At 39.2% G+C, this 12,875-nt stretch overlaps 1 protein-coding gene across 1 annotated transcript in view; it reads left to right on the top strand.

Annotated features, from left to right (window-relative positions):
* The window catches only part of TMEM184B (transmembrane protein 184B), a 192,406-nt gene extending 183,073 nt beyond the window's left edge, over nucleotides 1-9,333 (top strand). Inside the window, exon 9 of the mRNA XM_030208321.1 lies at nucleotides 5,312-9,333. Coding sequence (XP_030064181.1) covers nucleotides 5,312-5,550 — 239 coding nt within the window. The 3' untranslated portion in view covers nucleotides 5,551-9,333. The remainder of the gene's footprint in view (nucleotides 1-5,311) is intronic.
* The last annotated feature ends 3,542 nt before the right edge of the window (nucleotides 9,334-12,875 follow it).

Here is a 12,875-nt window from a genome sequence, read left to right as displayed (position 1 = left end):
AAACCCACCTGAAACCCACTGTGTACCCACATGTAGGTGCCCCCTTTCACCCTTTAGGGCTATGGTAGTGGTGTACAGTTGTGGGGAGTGGGTTTTGGGGGCTCAGCACCCAAGGTAAGGGAGCTATGCATCTTAGGAGCAATTTGTGAAGTCCACTGCAGTGCTCCCTAGGGTGCCCGGTTGGTGTCCTGGCATGTGAGGGGGACCAGTGCACTACGAATTCTGACTCCTCCCACGACCAAAGGGCTTGATTTGGTTGTTTTTGAGATGGGCGTCCTCGAGTTCCATTATGGCCGAAACCAGAGACGACCATCTCTAAGATCGAACTAAATGATGGGATTGTGGGTGTCCCCGACTGTATTATCGAAGCGAAAGATGGACGCCCATCTTGTTTGATAATATGGGTTTTCCCCACCCCTTCGCTTGGCCGTCCTGCGAGGACGCCCTCATGAAAACTTGGGCGCCCCGTTCGATTATGCCCCTCTCTGTAACTTTGTAAGTCTAAGTACTTTGAAATGAGCCCCAAAGTGTTTAATTTTTGATTTGTATTTATGAATCATTTTATCACTTCATACAGAGCAATCTATGTACCCAGTTTGCTTTCTACTTTACATTATATTATATCAAGTTGGTAATGTATTAAAACATTTCACAATGTTCATAATGTATTTTATGGTTTATTAAGACTTGATGTACCATCTTTGTTAAGAATGATCATTTTAGCAATTCAGATGTTAATTATGTAAAAATTGTAGAAAAAGCTATGCTTTAAACCAGTTTCAGTATCATAGATTTTGTTCTAATTATGTTATGTTATGTTATGTTAATGGGCAGTGAATTCTACAGAATTAGTCCATATCAATTAAATGCCAACCTTCTTGAACAGAGGGTTTTTTGAGGGGTTTTTTTTTTCATTTCTGGAGAAGGAAATACTCTGAGCTGAAACCATTGAGAGGATCATAAAACTCCTGTGTTACTGCCAAATGTATTTGGTGGCCAGTTCCAAACATTTAAAACTAACAAAGGTGAGAGGCTATAAGAGTCAAGGTCTCTCACCTGGAGGGATTTATTAGCCTACTTACTATTTCGGCTATAATAGGAACAGGGCATGCATAGTTACCCTGTACATTGACCTTTGGGGTTATTGTTCGTACCATGTTGTAAACAGGGTCTATATGTTTATGCACTTCCAGGATTGACTTGCGCTAACATTAATTACAAAGGGAGAGGGAGGGAAGGGGTTCGAGTTTTGAGTTGGGGGAGGGAGGAAATGTTAATTCTGTGATGATCATCATTATCTTTTCCATGTGCAGAGGGATATGTTGCCATTCTTTCTCTTTGTGGTCTGTTGAATGTGTTGATTGTTTCCCTGGATGAATCATCAATAAAAATGGTTGAAACTAAAACTAACAAAATCTTAAAATCAATGGAATACTTTGGTAGCCAAATCCAGATCAAACAATATTGGCTTAGAATGATCATATTTACTAAGCTTATATTCCCAAGTCTTGAGCTAAGGAATTCTAAAAAAACCATGATTTATTATAGAATGGGTTACATGTTGGGCCACACTGTCTTTTATCTGTTGCTTTGTATACGTCTTTTGGTTTTTAGCTGAGGGCCTGTGATAGAAAACATCTGTTTCTTGTTTTGATTAAACACACTTGGCTCTGTGAATGAATCATAACTGTTCTGAGTGGGAGGATCTAATTAGAGATGAAGGATATGTAATTGTAAAGCATGTACACCCAGGATTCCTATATATCGCCCCTTAATTTCTGTTTGGAAATTGAAGCGTATTCTATAACAGTGCGCATTACTTAATTGGTTAACATAGCTAATCAGTGCTCTTGTATGTTAACAAGCAATTAGCACTAATTGGCACTAATTAAGATTTACATGCACAACTCACTAAGTGTATTCTGTAACGTGGTGCACTTAAATTCTAAGTCGCGAATGTAAGCGCAAAACAAGCACCGTGTTCCTATATAGGCAAAGCTATGTGGGATTATAATACATAGCACTATCCAGCATTAATAACCTGACTCAAAAATGCAGACTTAAGCTTTTTCCATCTTTCAATGCAAAGCCTAGTGTTTGTGGAAGCTGGCGACCTTGCATACAGATGAAAACTGCTGACAGGGGTCCCGATGTGCTAGAATAACAAGGTGGTCATCAGCATAGACGTCATGGCCAGAACAGCCAGTACTCTTGGAATTACCGTTGCAGCTGAAGAGACGCTGTGGCTAGCAAATCTCACATTACCTATGAAACCCCTGCTTCTTGCAAGGTGGTTCCTTCAGTGTGGTGCCAGTGAGACAATCAGCCCTTGAAACCACAATATTTGGGATAAACAGTATATGAGAGTTGCCCCAAAGCTAGAATGTATATCAGCACAGCTGTAGCCCATGATTTCTGTATAAAAAGGGGCTGTTATCTGAGGCAAGGGGGTTGCTGTGTTGACATTCCATCCTTTCCTCCATACCTTGGAGGAAAGGAGAAACAGGGGTGACATTCAAATATTTGAAAGGTATTCATCCGTAAATAAACCTTTTCTGGAGACGGGAAGGAGGTAGAACTAGAGGATATGAATTGAGGTTGAAGGGGGCAGACTCGGGAGTAATGTCAGGACGTATTTTTTCATGGAAAGGGTGGTAGATACATGGAATGCCCTCCCGCAGGAGGTGGTGGAGGTGAAGACGGTAATGGAATTCAAACATGCTAGGATAATACAAAGGAATCCTGTTTAGAAGGAATGGATCCACGGAATGTTAGCATAAATTGGGTGGCAACGCTGGAAATTGTGAAGCTAAACCAGTGCTAGGCAGACTTCTACGGTCTATGCCCTGATCATAACTGAATAGATATGGATGGGCTGGAGTGTAAATTTGCAAAGGTTTTTTCAGTTAACAAACCACATGTACTTTGTCTCAGAAGGATGCAGTTAGTATGCCTTCCACTCAAAGAACATAATTATTTCTAGCAGTATCATCCAATATAAAACATTTAAGCAAGTAAGGCCCTATATTTTAGCTTAAAATGTTCTTCTGCATATACTTATATCATGGAGGAGTAACTTAGGGGTCGATATTAAAAGCTGTCTAACCAGCCAGAAACAGCTCCTGGCCAGTTAAATCACCTATTCGGGGATAACCAGTCATTTTCAGTGGCACTGAGGTTTCTTTTACAAAGCCATTCTAGTGATTCCTGCGTGTCAAATGAGAAGAAGCCCATTGGAATTGCATGGGCTTCCTCTCATTTTGTTAAAGAGGCCCTGAACCGGTTAGTGCTGCTGAAAATGACTGGGTGAACACTTAAAGCAAAACTGGCTATTTTGGGGGCATTCCAGATCGAAGTCGTCACTTGGCTGGTTAAGTGCTGATATTCAGCACTTTAGCGGTCAAGGTCACCACATAACTAGGACTGTATAAAAGTTAGTCCTGTGTTTATTAAAAATGTTATATACCACCATCACTACTACAATAAGATTGCACCAGTTCACAGTAAAAACAATGGAAAAGAACTCCATAGCAGGATAAGACAGGGCAACTGATATAAAAGTAAACACACACACTAACAAACATGCAAGTTCACAGTCCAACTGAGGAGGCATCTGACAACCAATTCCCAGTATCAGCAGATAGGAGGCAAAAACCTGAATGCAAGAGGTGAAAAAGTGAGTTTTCAGAAGAGCTTTAAAGCGAGAAAAAGCCAATTCAGAATGATCTTCTCTCTGTTCTTCGTTCTGAAGTTTTGGTGCCAGAAAGTAGAACGCAGGGTGACAATTAGATTCATAGTGAGCCTGCTTAGGTGAAGGCAGAAGTGACCAAAGAGAACGTGAGGGTGTGTAGGGAATAATGAGGGAAGAAAGAAGCTGGGGACCACTTTGCAGAACTTTGAGTGAGACTAAGGGGCTCATTTTCCATGCACTTAGACTTACAGAGTTCCATAGGTTACTGTGGAACTTTGTAAGTCTAAGTGTTTTGAAAATACGCCTCTAAGGATTTTAAACCAGGGCTGAAATTTAACTCTTTAGTGTCCAATGTTTCCGTAATAAGCCATATGGGAACATTGGACACTAAAAGGTTAATCGGCAGCCAATGAAGGGAGGACAAAAGAGGGGTAGCAGAATCTGAACTACAGGCTTTATGAAGCAAACGAGCAGCAGTGTTATGTAGAGTACTGAATATCATACTTAACCATCTGTGGTGTATTCAGTGCCAAAGCCTGGACATGATCTGGCATTGGGTTTCTGAACATAACACTAGCAGCGGTCAGCAAAATGTTGAGCGCCACAAGCCAAATATTGACCCCTTATTGGTTAGAGAAGGTGATAAACCCGGTAAGCCAATATTAAAATCCTGCTTCTTCCAGGGACATAGGAAATAACTTGTGTACCTGAATGTAACTCAGCTGAAACTTGGCTCCTGCTTATATGTATGATGATATAAGTTACTCAAGATCTAACTTTATATATTCACTCTGAGATTCTTCTGCTTTTGTTTTTTCTGATCCTAAAGAGGTAAGATCAAAAAAGTATTTAACTCTATTATCTTACTATGCAGCTACACACTAGAAGAGATTACCTTTTTGATATGCATTTTTCAAATTATACCTGATTTGGAAAAGAACTGAAGACTTTTCTTTTCCAGAAATTTGTATCCAGCAATTAGGTTACTTATTTTCCATATTAGATTACTGAAGTTTTATACCATATTGTGTAGTGTTAAAAAAATAGGCTACATGTAATTTTTTAATCCTGTATTGTACTTCTTGGTTTGATTTTTCTGATTCTTTGATTGGAATCCACATTGAACGTCTATGAGAATATAAGAACTGTTAAGCTCAGATTTGGAAAAGGCAAGTCATCTTTAACAGGAAAAAAAAAAAAGTGTTCCTCTCTTACAAGCGTTTTGCCTTTGGATACCTTTCTAACTGTAATCAAGACTACCCCCTTTACTGCTGCCACTCCGTTTATTTACTTATTGTACTTTAAAGCAGCTTATATGTCACCATTTCTAGTTAAGACTGTCCAAGGTGGAAAACAATGACATTTCTAATCCATTGTAAACATGACAATACATTTAAAAAAATGTTTAAATGTCTGTTTTGCAGTGACATATAAGGCTGTTTTGCAACATAATCGCATATTCAGTGAATTTGCTTTCTGATCTTGATAACTATTTCCTTGCTAATAATAGGGAAAATACCATGCAGGCAGTTTCTAGAGTCATTTGGTTCTGCATTTAACTGTCCATCATCACCTGCCTTTGGGTGAGGTTCCATACTAACTGCCTTTGTTTTATTGCAGGCCGCTGTGCTCCTATGAAAAGTATTTCCAGCAGTTTGAAGGAAACTATGAACCCCCACGACATTGTCCAGGATGCCATCCACAACTTTTCTCCAGCTTATCAGCAGTACACACAGCAGTCCACATTAGAGCATGGTACACCTTGGCGCAATGGCCATATTATCTCTCGTACACACAGTTGCTCCAGCACCCGTGATAATGAGAAGACTCTGTTGCTGAGTTCAGATGATGAATTCTAAACAGGGAAGTGGAAAGGAGATAGCAGATTGAGAGTGCAATTCTAACATTTTATTCTGTTTAATTTTATTTATTGAAAAGCACACAAGACTCATTAGTATCAGTGTCATACTAGTTCCCCTGATAGCATTCAACAGCATCCCTTTTGTTCATTTCAAATTCTTTTTGTGGAAGAGGAAAGATTTTTTTTTCCCTCTGTGCTCTTTTTACTAAATGAGCTTTCTTTTTCTTCCCCCGCAAAATATACTTTATTGAAGAGGTATCAGCTTGTTTGGAGGTGAAGATATGTAGATTTTATTTTCATAAAGAAGCATGAATATATCAGAGAGGTCCCGTCCATCTATTGTCACGTAGCCAGTTGTGTGAAATGTGATTTGATACACATTTTAAGTTGCAAATTGAACATTTGAAGTACATGGCGTGGCCAAATTTTTTTTTAACTAAATGAGCTTCATCATTTTATGTATGTGCTCATTTATCTTCCTCTTGGTTGCTGTTAGAGTTTGTTTGGTTTGGCCTCCTATGGATTTGAGAGATTATCTGTTCTTATTTCCTGCTACTAGCAGTTCTTTAAAAGATACTCTTTTCTTATTTCCAATCAATGAGTAGTGTTTACAGAGAGCTGCCTTTTACTGTGTCTTTAGCAAAGTAGAAATGGAAGATCACAACTGAATTAAAATATTTACCTTTCAAGATTCCATATTTTATAATCAAAAGGACGCAGAGAATCATCAGTGATGTTCATTATCTAATTATATCAACTTAATATGTACTGTTTACTACTCAATTGTGTTGCTTGTTGGCCATCACTGCTCAACCAGATGATGTTTTGTGACAGTGTGATTGGATAACACTACAGTACAGAGTATTTTTAAAGAGTGCAGCCAATTAATGTGGTTGGTTATTACTGTTTTTGTAGACCTATCAATACAGCCCGAGTAAAAGGCAATTCTTTTTTCCCATCTTTGATTTATCTTCTCCTTGTATACCAATAACTGGGTACCTTGCTCTATTTTTTCAAAGCAGAAATTCAGGGAGACAGTATGTTTGCATTCATGTTCTGTAGCATTTTACTTAGGGTCCAGAAGCATTTTGGCGCCTGCAAGGAAAAGATAAAGAAAACGGTAACTTGTTTCACCCTTAATGCTCTCTTCTTTTCTAATGGCATAATGTCTTCTGATCAGTTTGTCTTTTTTGCTATGTTTTTATTTTATTTGTATTTTATTTCTGCTCTGTATGTATAAGGAAGTGAAAGAATCCAACTTACTTAGTAGCAGTGTTTTTAGAAAGATTATGATGGTTGGAGAATCAGAATAACTGCCCAGGGCTCCATAACCTTGTGGTATCCCCACCCACTGCAATCTCAGAGCTCAGTCATGGTGTGATTATCCCCTTTCCTTTCCTATCTGACCTCCCACTGGTAGGAGCACCAGTAGGGAAAGAGAGGCTGCCCTGATAATATGTACTAGTGCCTACCTTTTTCTTCTCTCTAGCTTCCCCAGTCTTCTCTCCTCCCATCTCTCTCACTTCTTCCCCAATTCTGGTATATCTTCCTCCACTTCCCCAAACATTTATGTCCTCATTTTCCCTAGCATTCACTCCTGCCGATCTTATCCCTGTCTGCCTTCTTGTTTTGTCCTCACCCATCCATCTCCCCTGTTGGCAGACAACATTTGCTGTGGTGTCTGTCTACTTTAGCCCCTTAATTCTTGTCCCCCAGGCAAAAGGCAACATGTTGCTAGGGGGAGGGGAATCAGAGGTGTAGCTAAGGTAGCATGCAAGGGAGCAGTTTGCTCCCCCAAACAGATTTTGAATGTAATGGCCACTATATAAATTAGGCCTTCAGCCTTGCACCTGACGTCAAAACCTGGCTATGCTTCTGGAGAGAATGAAAGGCAAGATGAGCCAGAGTTCGAAAATAGTCCTGTGCGCCTATTCTGTGATATGGAAACACAGGGCTAATAAATTCTGTTGCCCTAAATGTGACTGAGCAGAGAAGAGAGTCTTCTGCTTCAGGTTAAGCCCATCTCCTTTCAGGCAACTGCAGGGAACAGGAGGGGAAAGGGTGAAACTGGAGAAGTCAAATCAGAGTAGAGAAGAGCAACTATACTCCTCAGTCTGGCCCCACCCCTCTTGTCATTTCATGCAGCTGATTCTGGAGAAAAAGGTGCTAATACCAGGTATTCATGAGTACTAACAGAAAAAAAGAAATCTCTGCATAGTAGAGAGGCACTTCTAGATAGAAGCTACTTTCTGGGAAAGTAGGATATATAGACACTCCTTTAAGAGGTCATTTTCACTCTTTATAGTAGAATTCTACAAAATGAAAATTATTTATATAATAGTATATTAATATATGTTAGCCACAGGTGGTGCCATTAGATATAGGTTCTTCCTTCTGCCTAGTCTTCCTTCTGCTTAGGACAAAATATTGCCCCCATGATTTATATCTGATGGTAGAGGAGTGTGGTAGCCGTGTTAGTCCACTCTTAAGGTTATCAATAGAAATCAAACAAAATAAAACATGGAATATCTGATGGTGCAACCCTAGCCTGACGAAGGTTAACCACATAGATGCTGATGAAGGCATTTAGGCACAGATATTTTTCCTTCTATCTTCAGAGCCGTTCTTATGTTAAAAGAATGTGCAAGATAGACATAGGAGGGTGAATCTGGCATAGGGTGGTTAACCATTCTAAAAGATCATTATTACCATATCCTTCATAAGTGAGAAGCAGGAATAAGCTTTTAAAAATTTTACCTGGTTCTTCTAGTCACCAACCATCAAAACAGCATGTTTGCTTTACCTGGGCAAGGACGTACTATCATGTTCATCACAGGCCTGCCACTGATGTAGAATTATGCATTTGTTAGGTTTTAATATAGGGATTTGAAATGAAAGCAAGTATCTCTTTGTAGAGCTTTTGTTCTCGGTTCTACATTTTATTTTACCCTCTCATTAGGGAAACATTTCACCTTACCATTTCTTCCTCAGAAGAAGTAACCCCTAAGTAATATATTTCAGAGATCACCAAAGTTTAGAGGAAAGTGTAAACTGTTCTCTGCTTAAGTAATAGCATTTGTTTAGTTTTCTTATTAATATTGACAAAAGGCATTGTGTAAGCATTAATTCACATATAAATAAATATCCCTGGTATATATGTGGATGTGAACCTTTTCTGTTTATTCTGTTGATCTGTTTTAGTTTTGACAAACACATTTTAATTTTATATTGCAACAATACACCAATTTAGATGGTCCTCTAAGGAATGAAAGAGCAGCCTACTGGTTAAGGAGCTAGGTTGAAAACCCAGGAAGCCCAGGTGTTAATATTCTACATTGATATTATGTGACCTTGAGAAACACATTTCTTCCTCCATTGGCTTGGAACAAACTTAGGGCTAGATTTACTAAAAGGTGCTACTGTGTTTAACCACATGCTAACATATTTTAATAGATTTATGTACCACAGGTCCCTTTTTATGCATTGGGGACCTATTAATGTACATTAATGGTGCTTAACTTATATGGTGTCACACCTTAGTAAATGTAGTCCTTAGATTGTAAGCCCTGGTAGGCAGGGACCTATCAGTGGTATCTGAATTTGTAAATTGCCTTGAGCAAGAACCCCTGCTATCGCTACTATGTCAGCTGGCAGCGCCACCACCATGTTTTTCAAAATGGCTACCGAGACTTACCGCAGTAGTCTCGCAGGTCTCGGCAGCCAGTGTTGCTATGCTCATATTAGCCCTCTCCTCAAGTCACTTCATTGGCTTCCTATCCGTTTCCACATACAGTTCAAACTCCTCTTATTGACTTACAAGTGCATTCACTCTGCAGCTCCTCAGTACCTCTCCACTCTCATCTCTCCCTACATTCCTCCCCGGGTAAATCTCTCTTATCTGCACCCTTGTCCTGCACTGCTAACTCCAGACTCCGTTCCTTTTATCTTGCTGCACCATATGCCTGGAATAGACTTCCTGAGCCAGTATGTCAAGCTCCATCTCTGGTCATCTTGAAATCTAGGCTAAAAGCCCACCTTTTTGATGCTGCTTTAAACTCTACTACTACTTATCATTTCTATAGCGCTACTAGACCCTCACTCGTTCAGTACCCATGTTTTATTATTCCCAGCTTAGTAATTCCTTTATCTCTTATTTGTCCTAATTAGATTGTAAGCTCTTTCGAGTAGGGACTGTCTCTTTATGTACAGCGCTGCTTACGTCTAGTAATGCTATAGAAATAGGTAGTAGTAAAATAAGGCGGTGCAGTACCAGTGCCGCCATGCATAGTAGCTTTAGTGGCATCAGGAAGGAAAGAGGGGGATTCTTTCCTGTCCCGCAGAGGCCACTAGACCACCAGGCCCTTCAAGGTAGGTCTGGGGAGGGCTGCAATGTGCTGTGGCGTCAGCAGGCAACCAGGCAGAGCCTCTGGGCCCTCGGGCACTGCCTAGTTGCCTGAATGGTCAGTCCGCCCCTGTTAGAATTATGTTCAAAGTGTAGAGGTGTGTGGGGTTTTTTTTATTAAAAAATAGGTGCTTATTTATTAAGGAGCTTTGAGGTAAGTGATTAGCTTTCATTTACAGTAACATGGAAAAAAATGGGAATCCTCTATTAAATCTGTGTTCAACTTCATGGGGGACTCTTTCTGCACAGCAGCACGAGCCTTGATAAAAATTCACATTATTTAAGTGTATGTTCTTAAAACAAATGAATTGGTTAACAGTAAAATGGGGTAGTTATTAAAATTAATTGTATAGGAGATGTACTTAAGTTTATTTGTTATTTATTTTACTTGTTTTTCCTTCTCACATGCTTAGCTTCTGCCGGGCTCTACATTCTCTGCCCTAAAAATGGCAAGGATAAATCAATATCAGGTATACATATGTAATGAGTTTATCTTGTTGGGCAGACTGAAAGGACCATACAGGTCTTTATTTGCCATCATCTACTATGTTTTACACCAATTCAATAACAGGAGCTGCTCTCTTCAGTATGTCCTGCTGTGCAGTTTATGTAGTTTTCAAACAGAATATTTGCTTTTGTTTGCAAACTACCTTTGTCCCTAGGAAATCTAATGAAAAAAGGAAAGAGAAGAAAGACTCACTTTTTTAATATCTCCAGATAATTCTGTTAACTTGTCATAACTTGATTAAAACCCTTCCCTCTAACCAATTCATTACTAAAACATATTTTTCTAAAGTTAACAAAAGTTGAAAGGCCTTTGGATATAGTTCAGGCATGCCAAGGTAGTGATGCACTGGGATATTAAGAGCAAGAAGAGGCTGGCATGCACTGTCAAGAAGATTTGTAGCAAAGATGATAGGAGAGCAGGCTTGTCTTCTCACTTTAGCCACCAGGTGTTCTGTTTGTACCTTTTCTATCTGTTAGGAGTTGAGGAGAAGTAGAAAGATGATCTTATGATGGCATTGACATTCCAAGCAATCTTTTACTAACCCTTAACAATTTTTGAATGGTTCTTGTACTATTGTCTATAGTTTCTTAGGCAGCAGCATGGGGTGGACAACTTGGGCCATGACCTATCAATATTTTGCCCAACCCGTCCTCAGCAGTTAGCGCAGGGGCATTGATTGTTGTTCTGCTGCCCTTGTGTAGTGTGTATCGGAGCATTCTAATATGGGAATGAGCATGTTAAAAAAAATTGTCAGCAGACTGAGAGAGACTAATCATTTTTAGGAATGGCCTTAATTTTTAGGAAAAAACTTGTATGTTGCTTCCTTTGATCCCCCATTAACAGCTTGAAAGCATAGCATTTTAGCCTACCCTTGGCATCTTTAGTGACACTTAATACTACATAAAACAGATCTTAAATACACAAGCTGCTTTAAACTGACTTCTCACATTCCACAGTTGGTTTTTCAACTTTTTAGGTACACATAATCATTAGGTTCTCTCCTCCTTCTTAAAATCATGGTTGGGTGATCTTGGGAAAAGAAGCATTTGTCTTCATAACTGCTGTTATTTCATTCCAGTTACCATTTATTTTCCAGAGTTGGGCTAGATAGTGGATGAATAGAACCTTGGAAGGAAAGGCTATTGTTTCTTTGTCTTCCCAGCAAGTTTGGCTTTGCTGATTCATTGTTATGTCCCACTTCCCAAAAGTGTTCAAGGGAATGGGAGGCAAATATATTACTGGTGGTGTCATTTTGTAAAGGGGAGAGCTTCAAATTTATATACATCCACCTAGCGTAGCTGTTCCGATTATATTTGCCTAGATTTGGATAACTTTAGAAATTACTTATTTTGGAGTCATGCTTCAGAAAATGGCTTATTTTCTAGATCATTGGATCCCCAAGCAAGACATTAAAGTGCTGTACATTCTTAGCAGTCACAATAGTGTGGTTATTATTCAGTTCCAGTTTGGTGAATAAGGATGTAAAAGTCTCATGAGAAATATATAGGAGATCTGTCATTAAAAATCAGGTTTTCTGTTCCCTAGGCCAGGGTTAGGGACGCTGTGGAGGCAGTAATTGCATTCCTAAGGGATAGAAGGGGTAGAGACACAGTACACAGTGGTGACCTCTAGTGGTCAGACGTAGGCTTTATAGTTGCAGGGTTCCAGAATGAACCTGGAGCATGATAAACCAGGGATTGTTGCTGTAATGATGACTAAATGAATTGAGAGAGAATATAAAATAGGAGAAAACACACTGTTGTTGGGAGTTAAGGTTTATGGTGCCATAGCCCAGCAGAGGTGAGTTCCAATTGCAGTGGTAGCCTATAGGAGCAGGAGAAAATAGCTAAGCCAAACAAAGTCAGAAGTTAGACCACCAGTCTTGATATTGTCACATTCAATTACACTTTTCTCCCTTGTGGTTTATGGAAGTCCAGATTTGTGTTCTGTCCTGCATGTGTCAGCATCTGTCACATGATAAAATAGAAATCAAAAACACAGCTTGCTGTTTTCCTAAGGAACTATTTCATCCAGGCTTTTGTTCTTACTTTGTAAAGTTTACAGATGGTTTATTTAGGGATGTGTACAGCTAAATTCTGGTGGTTCTTTATGTTCATGGATTTTTCCCTTTCCTCTCAAAATTCCCATATACATATACAAACTGGCTTCCACACTGGAGAGAGTTTTATTAGTAATTGGAATAGAAAGTTGTATAGTTAGTTATGAGAAGAAAATAGGAACAGAGAAGATGTCTTTTTTTTTTTTTGTTTTTGTTTTTTTCTGTTTGTGCTCTTTTTGTCTCCTATACTACTGCTATATAATGATTTCCTATCTGTGTTCATTGTCTCTATTCTTTCATACCATTCCCCACAGTCTAGTCAGCTTGCACTTGACTGAACTTGTACAACAAGAT

This window comes from Microcaecilia unicolor, chromosome 1 (genome assembly GCF_901765095.1).
Source record: "Microcaecilia unicolor chromosome 1, aMicUni1.1, whole genome shotgun sequence".
Lineage (NCBI taxonomy): Eukaryota > Metazoa > Chordata > Amphibia > Gymnophiona > Siphonopidae > Microcaecilia > Microcaecilia unicolor.
This window is presented reverse-complemented; position numbering and strand designations above follow the sequence as displayed.